Genomic DNA, 19743 nt, shown 5'->3' on the forward strand with positions numbered 1-19743 from the left:
ATAACAGTATCATATAAGGCAAGTAGAATTTACATAAATTAAAATATATAAAAATAACATGTGACTAAATACAGTAAAACCCTTGGATTGCGAGCATAGTTCGTTCCGGAAACGTGTTTGTAATCCAAAGCACTCGCATATCAAAGCACTCGTATATCAGTTGTGATCACGTGACGCTCGGCAGACAAAGCATATACGTACTACTCGTATTGCAAGACCTCGCTCGTTTATCAAATATTTATTTAAAAATCTTGCTCGTCTTGCAAAACACTCGCAGACCAAGTTACTCGCAATACAAGGTTTTACTATACATATAGTGGGCATAAGAATATATTTGCATCAGCACACTCTTCACTTTTGGTGTTTGCTGTTCATAGGCAATGAGATCAAAGGGCCCTTTCCATACCCGGTCAGCCGGTTCCGGATGATTTTGACGCCCGTCACATTTTCGCCCACAGAGGCGAATGCTCGTGCCACGAAACTCTGGTCCATGGCTGGGTCCAGCTGGGCTCAGCATGCGGGAAACAAAAGGCACGAGTGTACATGGACATGTCGTACTCGGAGACATCCGATCACTCTTGGAGGCGACCTGGAAGAGCCAACAATGAAGAACACATCCCGTTAAACATCCCATCGTAACCATACACGCACACACCAAGCTGATGTGTCCTGCATACAGAATCACTGGGTTTACAACTAGAAGCCGCAGAAATGTCGTGTAATGCTATTCATCTCCCAAAACCAGAGTGATATCCACACTCTCTGAGGACATCACTGCATTGGGATGTTTGGCCACTTACTTATGAACTAAGTGTAGAAAATATTTTTTTTTAATGTAAAGGGACAGATATAGGAAGGAGACATTCTATTTATTTATGTTACTTATATTCTCCATCCCTCGCCAATATTTATTTTGTCTCATGTACGACACGATTTTAAATGTAATCAGGACCCATAGTTTCAAGAGAGGGAGGGTCATTGCCTATCACATTTAGCAGTTCACAAGCATTGGTTCAAGCTAGGCTGACTGCTGATGAGATATGATTTCAAAATCAGCCCAGTTTGATTTTATTGAACTAATGCTGCTGAAATTATGCACTTCCAGAAGGCCAATGAGTTGTGTAAGAAATACTTTATTTTCTGATGAAAGGGCAGATATATAGATAAGTATTGTCTGATTACACTATGTAACACAATTTTTGTCCCTGGGTAGTAAGTGTTATTTCGTAATTGCTTATGCTTAAAAAGTATAGAAAATGGCTATTATTCCCCACAAACTTTGCTTTTGTTACCAGGACAGTGATATTTTGAAATGTACCTATTTTTAATGAGAAAACGGATGAATTTGTGTCTTTTCGTTCACATAAAGTCAGAAAAGAACATATGAATCAAAATTGACATGTATTTATACTAAAGTAATACAAAAATTATTACAAAAGATTTAGAAGTTTTTGGAGATTTACAATGATACTGTAAATCACTTTCACGAATCAGCCCCCAAATGTAGTCTCCCATCATGTTCTCGTTCTACTGTCCTTGGAAACAGCGTTCAAAGTCCAGTATATCCTGGTGGAAGCGCTCCCCTTGCTCCTCCGAGTACGCTCCCATGTTCTCCTTGAATTTATCAAGATGAGCATCAAGGATATAAACTTTGAGGGACATCTTTACAGCCCAATGTGCCGTAGTTCTTCACCAGTCTCAACCAGCTCCACACAGTCACAAGCTAATCACTCGGCCATTTCAATGCTAAATTATATGCTAATTCCTTTGTCAAGGCGCTTTGTTTCTTCTCACACAGCTTAAAGGTCGTGATCTGAGGGTGGCTTTTTCACTCCAGCGCTGTCCTACCAGACAGTCTCGTCCCTTCACCTGATGAAGGCCGCTTGTGTTGTGGCCGAAACGTCGTGAGAATATTATTGTGTTATTTTATTTTATCAATTTATTATTTTATTCTCATTCTACGTGACTTTACCGAAAGAACCAAAGAAGACAGCTTCACATAGTTTTCGAACTTGTGATTGCCCAGGAAGCCACGAACCACTGCGACAAAGCTGTCCCAAGCCGCTTTCTCCTTATTAGTGAGCTTCTTGGGGAATTAATTGCACTCCAGGATCGTCTTTATCTGTGGTCTGACAAAGACACCGGCTTTGATCTTTGTCTCAGACAGCTTAGGGAAGAAGTCTTGAAGGTACTTGAAGGCTGCCGACTTCTTAGCTACAGCTCTGATAAATTGTTTCATAAGGCCCAATTTGATGTGCAATGGTGGCATCAGCACCTTTCGGGGGTCCACCAGTGGTTCCCACTTGATGTTGTTTCTTCCCACAGAGAACTCGGTCCGCTGTGGCCAGTCCCGCCTATGGTAGTACACCTTGGTGTCTAAATCTTTTGTAGTCATTTTTGTATTACTTTAGTATGAATACATGTTAATTTTGATTCATATGTTGTTGTTTTCTGACTTTAAGTGAGCGAAAAGACACAAATTAGCCTGCTTTCTCATTGAAAATAGGTAAATTTCAAAATATCACTGTCCTGGTCACAAAAGCAAAGTTTGTGGGGAATAATAGCCATTTTCTGTACTTTTGAGGCACAAGCAATTAGGAAATAACACATACTACCCAGGAACAACAAAACATGTTACAGTATTATTTATTGTTACTTATATTATCTACGATCAAGACAATCATTTTTGTATTCTTAAATATAGTTTAGTGTCATGTGGAAGGAAACCAAAGTACCTGGAGAAAATTTATAAAGGAATGACAGGTAGCAAGTCAACGGTGGGTAACACAGACAGCTTCATGAACCCACTACTGTAAATTGGACTTGGTTTATGATGGATATGCTTCAGGAAGGTATGTTTTACCAACCTAATGGCACAGTTTTAGTCACACAAACCGCACTGATATGAGCGTGTTAGGTTGCCTTACACCCATGTACTCTACATATGCATTGCATCGAGAGAGGTATACAGGTAGAAGACTAGCGAGAGTTTATACCACCAGGGGTGGCCAATCCTCCTGACCCCACGAGGCTTACATCAACATCTTCACATGGCCGCCAGCCACATGTGCCGAGCGGGTCACATGGCCGGGTGGCTCTCGCTGGTTGGCTGTCGAGTTTTAAATTTCAGAAATCTGTGCGAGCGCTCCGAGAGTCGTGATTGTACAGATTCGCTGCAAGGGACGAATACCCCGGGCTGCTCATGCTTCCGCAATACGTTCCTGTTTCCAATAGTTATATTGACAAGTTATCGAACCGCATTTGAAAAGCGGTGTGCGAGCCACAAATGTGCCACCTCTGTTGTAAGCAAGCACACTTCGCACGGTGCACACACCAAGTGGCTTTGAAACGGTCCGCGCGACTTGTCCGTATGTCACTGCGAGCGTCTAATGCGCACTAATCGGGTGCTATGGGGGAATAAATTCGACCCAGCCACCACCGCTTGTTCATAACTTTAGCCTCGCGTCCACTCACCTCTGCCACTGCTGCGATACAAGCGGCTGTGGTGTGCGCGTGTTAACAGCGTGTGGTCCATCTCTTTTGGAAATTAGTTTGGCCCTCGGTAATAAAAAAAAGTTCCCCACTCCTAATGTAGAGTAAATACAGATATGTAGGCTTTGACTGCTTTCTTTCAGCTTAAGCGTCAGACTGCATAGGGCCTAATTACTTGGTTGACTGATTATGAGAATCGTGTGTTTAGCAACAATTGGAGCAATGCAGAAATCGTGGACTAACCCTGAACCCGGTGTGAACCTAAAATCCACGCTATCATTTGGGGGCCCAAAATTATAAAATGTTGGCTTTATTTATTTTCTAGTATTAATATAACTATGTTCGTTGTAAATTTAAGATTTCTCGTCCTGAAGAAGGGATTGCCATTTACTTCACTCACGGTTCTAGTGGGCGATGGCTGTTTCAATGTGATGCAGTCCCTGGGTTCCTTAGATAAACAAGTCGTGTTAGTACCACTTTGTGGCAAGCCAACAGGAGCCATCCTTTGGAAACGTCCCCCCACAATAGGAACGTGGAATTTCCATCAATGGACTCACAGCTGTCAATGAGATGCGCGCGAGTCCACGTTCATCTAAAGTGACACTTTGATTTTACACTAACTCAATTTCCAAGAACTGCCCTGTCCTGCGACAAACCAAATCTTCCTTAAATGAGCGCGGGTAAACCAGACACTTCTCTACGTGATCACGGCAGGTCGTGCAGGTACAAAGCACTGGGCAGCCGTGGGGTTCAGTGAACCGAGTGGTGGAGTCGCTGGAGCCGACGGGAGGGCCCTGCTTCTATCGAACCCGTGCTGCTGCATAACATCGTGCGGGCAAGGATGCGTGATTAACAGGGTTGCCCGTGACCGATAAATGCTTCATCGGGACCTGGTTCTAACGTGCGCTGTGGATCGGTTCCGGTGCGCTGACCCCGTTGCTGCAAGAGGAATCCAACCCAACAAAGGTTGCAGAGGGCCCGTGCACCCAAACCACGTGCTGCTTGCTGCACTGGGGACCCGGGCTCGCGTCTCGTGTTGCCCATCCCGAGGTCCTCACTGGTCTCCAGTCAAACACGTACACATAATATTGAGGACCTCGTCTCACGTCCCCTCCTCATCCGCAACCGCCTTTGTCTCCCTGCTCCTTGCCCGCACGCCTGACCCGGCCTCTCCGCACATGTTTTAGTGTAGCGCGCTGCATACGGCGACTGTCAATTCGGTTACAACCGGGGACTCGCGCGCCCCAGACCCGTGACGAACCACACACGACCACCATCGTCCTGCAGCGAGCGACCAACGACTCAAATCACCGCCCGTAACCCCCACAAGTCCCACCGCATCATCAAATCCATCCGTCCGTCTGCGAGACATTCCCTGGTACCTACGTCGCCAATCCAGAGACTTGACATTTCAGCTTTGGTTGTCTCTGTATCTCCTCACTGTGGATGCAACTGCAAAGCAAGGTCTCTGACGAGGGAAAGAAAACGACGGTGGTAGTTAGTGGTGGTGGAGCTGCGGCTGCTGCTGTGGCCTCGTCTCTCGTCACTGCAAAATGGCAGCCAGAGGTCGGGCGCCGCGTCATCGGAAAGCGGCGGCGAAGGGGTCCGGCATGCGTTGTTCGTGGTGGTGGTGATGTTTGGTGTTGATTCGGTGTTTACCACAGGAACACCGACACGCACTATCGCTCGCCCCCACCCGAAATATAGATGAGGGTATAGCCGCCCATTAAAATGTTTTAGCCCTCCACAAAAACATTGGAGTGGTGGCGCTGTGGTTAGCGCGCTGGGCTATGATCCTCGGGGTGCGATTCGCAGCCGCGGCTAACGCGAGGAGGGCCCTGCGGCACGGGGTTAATCTTTCTCACTGAACATTTTCTGAGTCGCTGGTAGAGTGCAGTGGGTGGCACCGCGATTCCTGTACAGTAGCATGGGGAGGTCACCATCTAACAATGCACTTACAAAGGGCTGCAACGTATTATAACACGTTTTAAATCTGGATCCTCACATATTAACGCGACTGAGGGTTAACCAATTGAGTTAATTTAAAACAGTGAAACTTATTACAGTATAATAAAATGTGGATTCATGTAGCACCTATATACAATCACAGGCAATATGCCCACGATAGAAAACCGTGGTCGTTTTATCAAGAGAGAGGCAGCCAGAGGAGGAAAATATAAAGATCTAGAATCTGGACTTGAACAGGTGCAAGGATTCCACAGCACAGACTAGGGGTAGCAGAGAATGAGCAACTCCCAATTAGCGAAGGTTGACTCAAGGCGTTGGTTGCTGAAGGGGAGTTGAGGGAAATAAGAGTGCATGGAGGATCTTGAATATGCAGTGCGAACTTGATATTGATCTGGGACAGGAATGGGAGCCAGTGAAAAAAATTTGAGTTTTGTGGTGATGTGGTCACAGGAGTGGAGCTGGGATGTGAAGGCATGTGGGTTTTAAAAAGAACTAGGTTAGGGTCAGATGTGCAGATGGAGGTCTCAAAAGTACCGCTCGTTTTAAATTTAGTTTCCCGCTAAATGCCAAAATTTCCAGTTTTAGCTTTTACTCCCAAGCGATGAAATTGTACAAAGGCCAAACATTTTCGTTATCATTGCTTTCACTACTGTATACACAAATGCATCACAAACCAAATGCTTTTTTGTTTTTATTTTGGTAGAAAATCTGTGCCACCATCATTTATACAAAATAGGCACCTTTTTGGTACAGCTCGTTACAGCTCTTACTTGGACAAGTCCAGAAGCAGGTATGCCCCCGTTCGCAGTGCCACTTCAACTGCACCTTGACGCCCACCATCGTCCACACTTGGTGTCAACTACAAGCTGCAGACAATAACCACTGTTGTCTACAATAGGCCATGGCAAATTAATTCTCGCTCGGCAAATTTTCTTTTACGTGGACAATACACAGAATAGAGTAGTGGCCTCATTTGTGTATGGTCTCTTGCCGACTTTAGCACTGATATGACAAACGATGCCAATTTTTACCAGCAGGCATCACTGTACTGATGACGTTCGGTTACAACCTAATGTACACATCACATTTAGGGCACAATATACAATCATCAAAAGAAACTGGGAAAAAATTTATGTAAAATTATTGTTAAATAAGTTTAACAGCTACCACTGCCAACAGGTTTACATTGCAGCCAATTACACACAAAAGTACAACTCTGATCTGTTCAGACAGGACAGTAAACCGAACACCGGGGCGACAACGCAACCTCTGTCCTAACATTTATTAAACATCGTGCTGGGATGACCATCAAAAATATTAATCGCAATATCCACTCATAGCTATGACCAAAACCATACACAGCATAAAGTACAAACTCATGTAATTACACCAATCAAGATGTCTTCCCATTTCATGTGGAAGGTGCCGCCATTCAAGCTTAGTCCGAAAGTATGAGGACTCTAAAATACACATCCCTCTTGGTCTTTTGAGTGCTTCAGCTTTGCACATATTTCCAATGTAACACTACACACACCTGCAAATGCCAGCATGCACGAGAGCAGTGGTTCCCAACCCATGGTCACAAGGACGTGGGAAGTGCTCAGCAGAATTGTTGGAGATATAATTTCGTAGCTGACATTTTGAAAATGTTACTGGTGCGTGGAGGTCCAGAAAAACGTTGAGGGTTGAAGTAGCTGCAGATCCAGAAAGGTTGGGAACCACTGATCGTGATGACCATGAAGAACTGGGATTGACGCCTCCCACACGGAACGTCTTTGCTTCCATAATATATTTCCTCATAACACCAACCCATCACAACTTGCCGGAGGAGCATCAATATTAGTCCAACAATGATCCTCCAGCTGACAAGTCTTACAACATAGGCATTTTAATTGTAACAATGTCACAGCCAACCAGCAACAGTTCTGCAGAAAGCCTACCGTACCGAATTGTGAACAAAAGCAGATACATGGAAGTTAAAATGCCTCTGGAAATGGCTTGTATGTAAAATTGGGGGTTCCAGCGAGAGGGCCGCTTTTTTCTCATCAACACGTGTGGGAATGTGGGCATCAGATGAGCAGGGAGGGTGTAGGCTTCTTGCCGGGCCACGCCTCCTTGGCATACTTCTTCTTGCGCGGCAGAGTGGGTCCGGGTTCCGGTGCCGCTGCTGCGGCAGTAGCGGCAGCAGCCGCAGCGGCCGCGGCCGCTGCGGAAGCGGAATTAAGATTCGGTGCAGGGTCCTGCTCAGGAAACACCTCAACGTCGGGTGCTGGATTGGGTAAGGGCAGGGGCAACCCCCCAATGAGCGCAGTGGCCCCAGCACCCGGTCCCAGGGCACTGGGCGAAGTTGGGGGCATCCCCGACTCCCCGCCTGGAATTCCCGAGTAGAGCCCCGAGGAGAATGGGAAGCCGTGCAGCCGCTTGGACGAGCTGTCGCCGGGGCTGGTCGGTGTGCCGGGCCCATCCTGCTTCCTCTGCCCAAGCCAAACACACAGGGGAACGGGACTTATCGACCCGTGCACGAGGGCACATGGGCACACCACACATGGTGGCTGTGCCCTTCATGCCCACACTGGAAAGCTGACACAGTGAAAATGATGAGCAAAGCACTGGAGATGGGGTTAGGAGTTGGGTTATGGTCAGTTGGAGGGCTAAAACTAATGACTGGTTGACTAGCTACTTAGGGGTTAGGGCTAAACATTGGTTGGCTCATAATAAATCCCATCAAAAACTGTTTCGTGCTCCTTACAAACTGATATATCTACTTCAGTGTTCGACTACTCTTTGATCCCGGTTATTAAATGTATGTTGAACTTCTTTCGCACCATATGTAGTCAACCATGCTAATCAGGGGTGAGGTTTAAAGTGCCTATCATGTGAAGATTTCAAATTTGTTGGGCTGTGAGGCAGCCATTAGATAGCAGCATAGAAATTGGTCACTCACCAATCTGTAAAGTTGTAGTGTCAACTGCTTGTATACTTAGATTGTCTCTGGCAACTCCATTATTCTCCTACATACAAAATACGTATTTGGATACTCATTCCAATGCAGGAACATCCAAAAAATTCGACTTAAGACCAATGGATAAAGAACTATAATGGTTATAGATATTATTAAAAGGTTAATATTATGTAGGCGGCAAAAGCAATCCACTTGAAAATGGTGTTTGTCTTGCTGATCTCAGTGTGGGAAGTCATGTAGGCGATACACAGCACCTTCAGTGGGACAACGGCCGTCTGAATCATGTTACGGAAACGCCCAACGGACGGGTCAATGTCCTCTGAAAAAAATAATCAAAAAGCACTTTTCACAATCACAAACAAAACTCGCATAGTAAAACTTTGGAAAACAAATAATGCCTTCAGTTTACACATCTGTTATTATGCTTCAGAAAAAATCACACTATTGAAGTTTAGGGGTAGGTCTATGCATGGAATGTATTGGTATTAATTGTATCAACCCCAGAGGGGTGAAAGGTTAATCTACCCCTGACCAAAATTTGTCAAATCCAGCGTTGGATGAGGGCATATGCATTCGTCTTGCATGCCGTGAGTGAAGCTTTACCATACTTTACCACACTGGTCAGTGCGGGTTGAAAGTGGAGGGGAGATCAGAACAATGAATTTTGCTGCACTGCCCTCTGCTCCTCACATTACACCTGTCCTTTGCGCACACGGTGGTCAACTGGGTGATATTGGTCAGAGGGGCTGTAATGCGAAAACATATAGATTTCCGAACCGACATATCACTTAAGAGTTTGCCTTTCCAATTGTTTGTTTTAAGTGTTGTAAACCGCACGTGTTTATAGCCAGACACGTTCACACAATTACGTCTGCAGCCGCAGGGAGAGCTCAAGATCACAGGCGTGAGCGAGTGGACTCGCGTACCTGGATTGATGACCTCCTCGTCCTCGCTAAAGCTCACGTGGAAGCTCCTCCGCCTACGCTTCGGCCTAGGCAGGTCCAGGTTCCCCTCCTCAATGGTGAGCGTTGCTATGCGTTTATTATGCGCGGTATTGAAGTCCGTCAGGTTCTGATTGCACATAACATACACATTTTCCAATCAAAAGACAATTCCAAAACCTCATACGAAGTGAGTCAGGAAAGCTCGATACTCCCCTGCATTGGACATGAAGTAGCCGTGTAAAGATCGATCGATTACAATTGTTTCATATGCTCAATATATATGGATTGGTTTGTGTAACCATGCATTTTTTATAATTTATGCATTATGTTGCATATACATTTCTGATGTTTTAACATTGATGCGAAGAGAATGAATGACACTGTATGAGACAGAACAAATGATAAGCACCACAAACAAGATTGTACAAGCAAGATTAAAAACAATACAGTATTCTTGAACTGCATCAAGATCCCAATCATGACATAAAATGACAGATGGTGGTCGATTGTTGCATACCTATTAAAGATGAGTCTTATGTTGCCAAGCATTAAAACATTACATATCAAATGTATAAGTCACCATTACTTAGTTGCACATTAACTCTGCATGCACAAAAAGGTTGACAATGCAGGCTGGAATCTGATACCATGTTGTTACCCTCACCAGCCTCAGCAGCACAGCTGTCCACTTCCTATAATGCAGAAAGCAATGCCCCCCCCCGCCCCCTTGCAAAATATCCCCAACACCCTGCTACTACTGTAGAGTTCAGAATTACAGTATTTGCACACCAGCAGCCACAATTAGCTTGAATCACCAGTCTATGTCCACCAGCGAGAACCACCGAGCACCACCGTACACCCCTCCCAAGTTCCCCATAATGCCTATTTCCCACTTTAGTAAACTTTTTGTACGTAACTTCTAAGTTGCCTGTATATATATATCGCATCCCAGTTTGCTTTCTTAATTATTTTTGTAATCGGTGTATGCGACCTGCTGACATTAATTAAAAACACGAACACTGACAACAAAAATAGACCGTAAGTTGGAAAGTGCACGAACATGGAGATACCTTCGAAATTGCACTGAGAGACAGAAGAGCAGATGAACCAACGTACAAACGCAAATCAGATATGATCATTAAGTTAAGATGAAGGGAAGTTGTTGGGTTTAGGCAGGACACATCGCTAGAAACAAGGACGGCCGATGGACAAGATTAGTGACGCCCGAGAGGGTGACCACATTGGATGTAGAGTTGTGAGGTCAATTCATGAGCAGGAGTTGGCTAGTCACACAGCAGGACCAGTGAAGGATGGTGATTTTGTGACCAATGGCTGATGTTGATGATGACAAGGGTTAAGTGGGAACCTCACTCACATCTAGCTCTGTCTCCTCCTCCGGGAGGCCAAGCAGTCCACCCTTCATCTCCTCCTCTTCATTCTTCTCCTCCCCCTTGCCCGTGGCACCACCGGGCAAGGTCTGAGGGCGCTCGCGCAGCGTGTAGGTGCGTGTGGAGGCACCGAAGGTGAGAGTGGTGTCCACGGGAACCTGCTGTGGCTTGTGAGGCTCTAGACGGATCTGGCCCAGGAACGAGCCATGTGCTGCCACAGTGACGAGGTACACGAGCGTTATCTGTTCAATAGGCACCCTATATGTTTAACGTTTCTTAGATTAAATTGTACTAGAATCAATCTAAAAATTACATGTAAAAGCCGACTTACACAACAGGCATTTTATTATTTAATGCCATATTTTCTTTATCACGTGAAAGGTGTTTGCTATGAGTTACATTTGCTTCATTTGTGTAATTTATATTGGTTTGCTTTGGTCATTTTGGTGACAAGTCACTCTTGAAAATAAGACTATCCTAGTCTCTTGCGATCTCACCTGGTTCAACAAAAATAAACTTGAACTGTCAGACAATGCTTAATTGAGCACATCATTTCCATATTATACGCTGTTCGGCTATCAGCTCGACAGTGTACCCAGGATAACTGAGTTCACTATATTTTCATGTGTATCACAGCATGCAACAGACAACTCACTGCTATTGAGGTCGATGATAAAAACCCTCTTGAGGTGTTTGTGGTAGACGAGGGCAGCATGGACACGTGAGCATGATTGGTGGTCAATGGGGAAATCGCACAGGTCTTGATTCCGTCCAAACAGGTAGTATTTCTTCTCATCAATTATCAGTTTCTAAACATGACAAGACCGACATTCAATATTAACACTCAGATATTATCCTCTACAGCCTCCTAAAATCTTTTGACCTCTAAATTCCAAGATACAAAATGTCAGATATATGATACACACCCATGCGATATTACCATATTACTCTGATCCCTCAATTAACTCCCAATAAGTCGCAGATTCACTTCAATATTGCCGATCATCTCATTTTAATCTCCCCCACAAACTCTCAATTCCAGCTTTTGTTGAAGCCAAATATCAACCTTCTTTCAGTGGAAGTTTACTCTCCTCTACTGCCTTCATAATCTAGAATTCCCTTCCCTATGCCATCTATTCTGTTAACTTCCTGTTCAAGTCCAGGCTGAAGACCGTCCACTGCCTTCCGATTTGGTTGCATTTAGATGCTACATAAATCAAAATTGTATCACAAAATAGTCATACACAGATTCATCTATAGATAACGAAACAAAGAAAATGTCCAGGTTAAATTATTGATGACAATGTGAGCATTAAAAACTTTATATGCCAAATGAAATCTGAGAAAATACGGTGAAAAAATATATCACCCCTATAAATTGTTGACAATCATCTTAACATTGACATTCAATCATCATTCATTCTTCAGTACATGTGTAAGCAATAGATTACTGAGAATTTGAAACCCCTTGTCACGTCAATTATATATTTACAATGGTCAAAATTAATGTGGGAACAATTCAATTTGGTAAATGGCAGGAAGCAGAATGTATTCACAGAGCGTGATTTGCAGCTGTTAACAGAAACATTTACAATCATCGCACCTCAATCATTTTGTCGCCTTTAATCACATCTAGATGTAGCCCGGGTGGCGGCTTTCCAGCCCTGTGGGGAAGACACAAGGTTTAGTGTATGCGCAACATTTTACCACAACATAAGGGCAATTGCTTCAACAATTACAGCGGTCAAATGTATTTTAGCATCTCAACGAGTCTCTCTACTCTCAAACAAGCGTGGGGCGGCGCTCATTTCGGTTGTGAACAATTGATGGCATTTCTACTTTCTTCTGACGGGGGACGTTGTGAATGTAAATCACCCACTATTCAATCTTGATCTGAGTAGCCACTATTAACTTTCAACAAAAGTGGCGCCCAATTTATTGACTCGAAAGATGATGGGCCGAGTCGTAAACTAAAGATAGATTTGACTGTTTAACACCAATGACCGCTTTAATGACGAAAACATTGGTAAGAATGCATTTGCACGTCTGCGGTAACGTGTGCAATGCACACACATACAGGCACTGAGACGAGCACATTGTTCACCTTACGAATCTTTCATGCAGGGAGAATCCCTCACGCTGAGCACTTGCTGCACTTTAACGACAACAGCTTACAAGCTGGCAACTTCAGCCACCTCCCTCAATGTACTGTATACATGCACCACCCCTACCACACCGTTAGGTATAGGACTATAAACATCACACGCTCCCGAAGGTCAGTCGGCAATGGCTCAATCTTTCCCGATGGGTCACTAAAACAAGCACACTACTGTACTACCTTTGATTACAACAGTCGTCCTATAGAGGATGGTCTCCGCCATATGATCGTGTAATTTAATCAGTGCCCCAGCGCTGCAGAGTCTAAACCTTGCGGGACAAATTCCACATTCTTATCACGACGTTTCGATCGCAACGCAAGCGACCGTCATGCGTTGCGATCGAAAGGTCGTGATCTATTATTTTGTCTACCTACGTGACTTCATCGGAAGAACCAGAGTATGGATTCCTGCAGTCACGAAAGCTTAAAATCAACATACGGTGCAACCCTGCAATTGCTTGCTCAAGCTACTGCTGGCGGAAGGCTATCCACTAGAGCCCAATTGAAATGTATTTTGGCCTACTCCTCCACACCGGCCCTGCGTCTTTGGAGATGCGGTGTGCCACCACGCGTGTGGCACCATGCATACTGCGGCTTCTCGTTGAGTCAGAGCGTCCTGCTGCTCAAGCGAGCGTGGGGCGGTGCTCCTCTCCCATGCGGCAGCGCTGAGCCAGTGGAAGAAATTCTACATTCCCACGACAGGAACCAGTTCATCAAGAGGCCCACTTTGAAAATGCACGGCACACGCTCACTTGAGCGCGTTCCTGTCCATTGCGCAAATTAAGTGAAGCTATAAATGTACACAGTCTATAAATAAGCACGAGCGAACAAGAATACTCGCTCATTTAAGTGTTCGAGCATGCATGGCCCGCGCTCCGAGGCTTCATCTAGGCGAGGTGGCGGGTGCCCTAAACGATGCCAACGGGCGAGAAGAAGCACCGGGGACCGCGGGAGCCTCACGGCTACTCAGGGGCCGAGGCCGAGTGCAGACCGCGGTGCCCAGGGGGTCGCGATGGCGCAGTCGTCTCACCAGGACGGGCACTCGAAGAGAGCCTTGATGATCGCATCCCCACTGCTCGACGCGGCCATCTTCCACTTCACTCCGCCCCTTTTCCGTTCCGCCCACTTTCACCTTCACCACGCCCACTTACACCTTCACCACGCCCACTTACACCACACACTCACACAGACATCCACAACCACCCACGCACACACACAGAGAGACACCCACACACTCACTCCACCCACACAGACACCCACAACCATCCACACACTCACTCCACCCACACAGACACCCACAACCATCCACACACTCCACCCACACAGACATCCACAACCATCCACACACTCACTCCACCCACACAGACACCCACAACCACCCACACACTCACTCCACCCACACAGACACCCACAACCATCCACACACTCACTCCACCCACACAGACACCCACAACCATCCACACACTCACTCCACCCACACAGACCCCCACAACCATCCACACACTCACTCCACCCACACAGACACCCACAACCATCCACACACTCACGACACCCACAACCATCCATACACTCGCTCCACCCACACAGACACCCACAACCATCCACACACTCACTCCACCCACACAGACACCCACAACCATCCACACACTCACTCCACCCACACAGACACCCACAACCACCCACACACTCACTCCACCCACACAGACACCCACAACCATCCACACACTCACTCCACCCACACAGACACCCACAACCATCCACACACTCACTTCACCCACACAGACACCCACAACCATCCACACACTCACTCCATCCACACAGACACCCACAACCATCCACACACTCACTCCACCCACACAGACCCCCACAACCATCCACACACTCACTCCACCCACACAGACACCCACAACCACCCACACACTCACTCCACCCCCACAGACCCCCACAGCCATCCACACACTCACTCCACCCACACAGACACCCACAACCATCCACACACTCACTCCACCCACACAGACACCCACAACCACCCACACACTCACTCCACCCACACAGACACCCACAACCATCCACACACTCACTGCACCCACACAGACACCCACAACCATCCACACACTCACTTCACCCACACAGACACCCACAACCATCCACACACTCACTCCATCCACACAGACACCCACAACCATCCACACACTCACTCCACCCACACAGACCCCCACAACCATCCACACACTCACTCCACCCACACAGACACCCACAACCACCCACACACTCACTCCACCCCCACAGACCCCCACAGCCATCCACACACTCACTCCACCCACACAGACACCCACAACCACCCACACACTCACTCCACCCACACAGACACCCAACAACAACAACCGCCATTCGCCACTAAGTGGCGGTGACTTCACCACGACGCTTGTGCCAGGCCATGTGCACCTTGAGGCAACGTGAAGTGTCGAACGCCCGCTGGCAGGAGGGCACGGGGCAGAAGCAGGTGCCACGGGTCGACTGACTGAGATGACTGGCTGATGCACCACCTGTGCCCCCTACTGTGCCAACCTGTGAGCGTCGCTCCTCCGCCCTCTGTTGTTGGAGGGCGACTGCCTCCAACTGCCCAGGAGCGTCCTTCACGAGCCTCCTCCAAAGAGGCCGATCTTGACACCGCTGGTACCAGTCATCGGCAAGTCCACTCAGCTCCACGTCTTCCTGTACCACATCACTCCATCTTCCTGTACCACATCACGATCCGGCCGAACAAAAGCTGTTTCGGCATGCGGTGGCTGGGCATGCGGGTTACATGGCCCAGCCAATGCAGCCTTGCCTGCCGGAGGAGCTCACCGATGGGACCTTGCCCAGATATTTCAAGGATTTGTGAGCTTCTCACACAATCCAGCCAGGTTAAACCCAGGATGGATCGTAGGCATGCCAGCCTGAATGTTTCTAACCGGCGCAGATGTTCTATTAGAGGGGTCCACGTTTCACGAGCATAGAGAAGGGAGGGCATGAATGTGGCCGAGAAGATCCGAAGCCCACTCAGCCCACCCACGTCACCACGGAGCCTGTGCCAGGTCAGGTGCACTTTGAGGCCACGTGAAGTGTCGAAGGCTCGCTGATGAGGTCACGGGACAGACGCAGGTGCCATGGGTTGAGATGACTGGCAGATGTTCCAGCTGTGCCCCCTACTGTCAACTTGGTAGATTTTATCCGCCCGGTGTTACGCCGGGACACTTCCTCCAACTAACGAATAACGTCCTTCACGTGCCTCCTCCATGAACAGACTGTTGGGGCAAGTGGTGTTTTCGAGTAGTACCGATGAAGGCCGTCAGGTCACACGAGGGGGTGGGTGGCCGAAACCACGCCCGGCCACCTTTGTCTCCCTAGTGGCGATGTTTACATACCGAACCAGGTATTAATTTGAGTCTGAGTCGACCTAGGGGAGGTCCAGCACCAGTTTAGATGACCGCCACTGGTGTTGGCCGTGAGAAAGAATCGAACTCGAGTCGCTAGGTTCATAGCGCAGCGTGCTAACCGCTACACTGCCGCTCTCCACACCCTACACCACGTCCACTTACACCCTACACCAAATTGGTCCAGGGCTCGCTTGTACTGCTGAAATGATGCACTGCTGTGTTGTGTAAGAATACTATATGGCGAGACAGCTATACGAAGGAGACCGATTAATTTTACATTGTATATATGTACAGTATAGGGAAATTATTGAATGCAGACGGGGAAGATGACATTTCAACATGATGAAACCGAGGCAACCGAAGGCGGGTTGCAGTGTTCTTGGACATTTGTCGTATTTGACGATGAAAGGTATCGCACCAATGTACACACGATGCAACATAGGGACCACACACAAGTGCCCCGGAGAGGAGCGTGGTGTGTATCCTGGCTGAGGATGAGGCTTGGTGTCGTCGAGCGTGCCAGGCAATCGCCCTTTCGCCCTGTCCCTCACCCTGCAGCGCGGTTGACACACGTGTTGTAGGTTCTAACCAGGCGCACACCAAGTCTTGGAGGCAACACGTTTATTTACTGACACAACTTGAACCACTAACATAACCAACAACTACTCAACGTTCCAAGGTTAACTATGTACATTCTGGGCAACTATGTACATTTCGGGTTAACTGCGTAAGGTGGTGGCTACCGTTCCTAACCATCTAACCACTTGAACGGAATCACTATATGGTTGAACCAGAACAGCCGATACGCCGTCTGGTACTCGTGTGCAGAGACCGAAGAGCGAGGATCGAAGAAGGCGGCTTCATTCCCGGGTCGAACAGCCCCACTCCCTGTCAGGACTGGACATATATCTCCTGTGGCGTGACCGGGCTCCGCCCCTGGTCACGCCCCCTTCTCGATCCTTCGCGGAGGCTCTGGGTCCACATCACGTGGCCTGCTCACCCCCTTCTGGGGTTCCCGTGCCCTCTCGTCCGGTCACGTGCTCTCGCGGGTTCACACAGACTGCCATGTCCTGACCCGACCTCCGTGACATCCGGAACCTGCCCTCTAGTGAGCCCCTAGGTGTAGTACACCCACTGGCGCCATAGAATGGCTCATTTATATTGTTACACATGTGTAGTGTACTAATTCAGAGACACTAGTAGGAGGCACTCTCTCTTATTTATTCCGGCCTTCACAGCCATAGAGGATACCTACATACTTGGTCAGGACAGCCAACATGCTTCCAGATCCACAGCTTGAAGAGGCGACGAACACGACGACGGCAGCACGACGAGTTCCACTCCAGATGGCAGCAGCCCCGACGGTAAGTCGGAGCTCGCCTATTATCCTCCCCAGCGTGGCAAGGCTTCGCCCTTAGCCACGTACCCTTCTGGATCCCCCAGAAGGCTCTGGGCTTCGCCAACAGGTCCTACTGGTAGAACGGGCTGCTACCCCCAATCCCATTGTCTACCAGTCCCCAGCGCTACGCGCTCCAGTGACTCATTCTACGTCACTACACGTGTATGTAGAGGGGTGTTGTGGGAAGGAAACACACAGTGTGGGAAGGTAACACACAGCCACACCTTGGTGGCTACAACCACGTCCGCTATAGCCCCACCCTCAGTGGTGTATGGTTATAAAGGTCGGGGAGCCAGAGAGCTCGGGGCAGTGTGTTGGGACAAAGAATGAAGAACCAGTGAAGAAGGAAGGCTGGCTAGATAGACCCTGGGACTTCTCTGACCGCTGTCCTTTTAAGGACCGGCAGGGTAAGCCAGTGGTGCGGCCCCAGAGCCTCAGAGCCGGAGCCCTTTTAAGGGTCGGTCTGGTTGGTCAGGTGCCGTGATCTGTGCTTGACCAGGGCCAGATCAGATAGCCTCCTCTAGCGCCTGTAGCTGGAGGAACTGGGAGCACAGGAGTTAGGCTAGATAGCCTAGGGGGTGTCCCAGCGTGTATACGGGTGAAGGGGCCGTTACCCCTTCCAGTGTAACCCTTGTTAAGTTAAATAAACAGTGCTGCCTCTACTCCACCGTCTCCGTGTCCCGTGAACCCACTACATATGTAACAAGCGGTTACCCCATACACTGCTCGTTTAGCATCTATTAGTGCCACAATATTTGGTAGAGTGATTCAGTCAGTGGTTATACATGTAGTCAGGAGTTTTGACTACAAAGTGATACTAGTTTTACTGATATCATAGGGATGATGAACTGAGTCAGGCTCACCCTACCGTCACACCATAATTGTTGTTCTTGTTCCAGAAGCAGTTTATGTAACATAAAATGTGTTGTAACATTGACAAGATGCATGCAATGTGTGTTCTTTTGAAAAAATAAATGTTCGACTTGCAAACAGGATGCAGATATGCACAGATACTTTATACTTTTCTTCATCAAATAGGGTATATTCAGTTAGACGCGTATTCAAGTAAGAGCACGCATTTAACCACAGTGCACTATACCAGTAGTAAAAAAAAAAGCTATTTCGTTTTCATTCGTAATGGAAGCCCAGTAAATGAGAATACTTTTTCTCTCAGGACGATAGTGTCTTGAAGTTTTTGCCAATTCCTCTTCGAGAAACGTTTTGAGGCAATGATCACGATTTGTTTTTGATCGGGCGCCCTTTACGCCGGAGCATCTTAGAGCTATTTATACAACGCGACAAGCGACTTTGCACTACAATGACTACATGTTCATCCCAAACAAACGAAAGGGCACTCAGCCTCATTTCGGGCACAAGGTGACTCTACACCAGTGGGTAGTCGTCTGCTCGGTGGGGGCGCTGATTTCTGCCACGTGTAATCGCAATTGAGTGATTTGCAGGTAAACGTTCGAATTTTCTGAGTGTTGGACCATGACGCCGGTACACAGTGGCCTACTCGTTTCGAATGACCTCGCTGGATCTTTAACGTCCACTGCGAAGCAGACGGTGCACGGTATTCCACAATTAATAAATCATGGATATTTGGCGTGCAGGGAGAAAAACATTACATTGTCCTGCGAGCAACATGACCCAGAGTCGATACAATGTGAGTTCAAATGCTGGCCGGCGTCCTTTGGCTTAATACGAGCGCCCCCTCCTGAGGCTTAATCCCCTGAAGGAAAGCGACCAGTTATGGTGTCATGAGAGACTGGTCCTTGGCATAAAAATGCGAAATTTCCACCAATTGCCTGAAGATCACCAATGGAGATAATTACCACCCAAATGCTCGGCCACGGCTGTCGATTTTGCGGCCCCCGCTCGCCTGTGCACGCAATGGCTTGTGCGGCGCCGTGAGGATTAATCAACTGTCGCACAGCGGACTCTTATGTAAATGTAATCTGAGAATGGGCCCCATGCGGCTAAAATAATGACCGCATCACTAATTTCATCATC

At 47.6% G+C, this 19743-nt stretch overlaps 2 protein-coding genes across 5 annotated transcripts in view; both read right to left on the reverse strand.

The window, feature by feature from the left end:
• LOC116946694 (tRNA selenocysteine 1-associated protein 1-like) overlaps positions 1 to 5273 on the reverse strand; it is a 30913-nt gene extending 25640 nt beyond the window's left edge. For both annotated transcript variants that reach the window (XM_032961919.2, XM_032961918.2), the window contains exons 1-2: positions 4879 to 5273; positions 407 to 504 (exon numbers count right to left, since the gene is read on the reverse strand). In XM_032961919.2, coding sequence (XP_032817810.1) covers positions 407 to 504; positions 4879 to 4902 — 122 coding nt within the window. In that variant the 5' untranslated portion in view covers positions 4903 to 5273. The remainder of the gene's footprint in view (positions 1 to 406; positions 505 to 4878) is intronic.
• Positions 5274 to 7332: 2059 nt separating this feature from the next.
• LOC116946692 (nuclear inhibitor of protein phosphatase 1) overlaps positions 7333 to 19743 on the reverse strand; it is a 41222-nt gene continuing 28811 nt past the window's right edge. The window contains exons 1-7 of one of the 3 annotated variants that reach the window (XM_032961914.2): positions 13943 to 14092; positions 12358 to 12418; positions 11410 to 11563; positions 10742 to 10965; positions 9349 to 9493; positions 8677 to 8741; positions 7333 to 7934 (exon numbers count right to left, since the gene is read on the reverse strand). In XM_032961914.2, the coding sequence (XP_032817805.1) occupies positions 7530 to 7934; positions 8677 to 8741; positions 9349 to 9493; positions 10742 to 10965; positions 11410 to 11563; positions 12358 to 12418; positions 13943 to 14001 (1113 nt within the window). In that variant the 5' untranslated portion in view covers positions 14002 to 14092 and the 3' untranslated portion in view covers positions 7333 to 7529. Of the gene's footprint in view, positions 7935 to 8676; positions 8742 to 9348; positions 9494 to 10741; positions 10997 to 11409; positions 11564 to 12357; positions 12419 to 13942; positions 14093 to 19743 lie in introns of those variants that run through there. The other 2 variants (XM_076069977.1, XM_032961915.2) reach the window with 2 other exon arrangements.

The sequence above is a fragment of the Petromyzon marinus genome, chromosome 27 (genome assembly GCF_048934315.1).
Source record: "Petromyzon marinus isolate PM22_M1 ecotype Great Lakes invasive population chromosome 27, UKy_Petmar_22M1.pri1.0, whole genome shotgun sequence".
Lineage (NCBI taxonomy): Eukaryota > Metazoa > Chordata > Hyperoartia > Petromyzontiformes > Petromyzontidae > Petromyzon > Petromyzon marinus.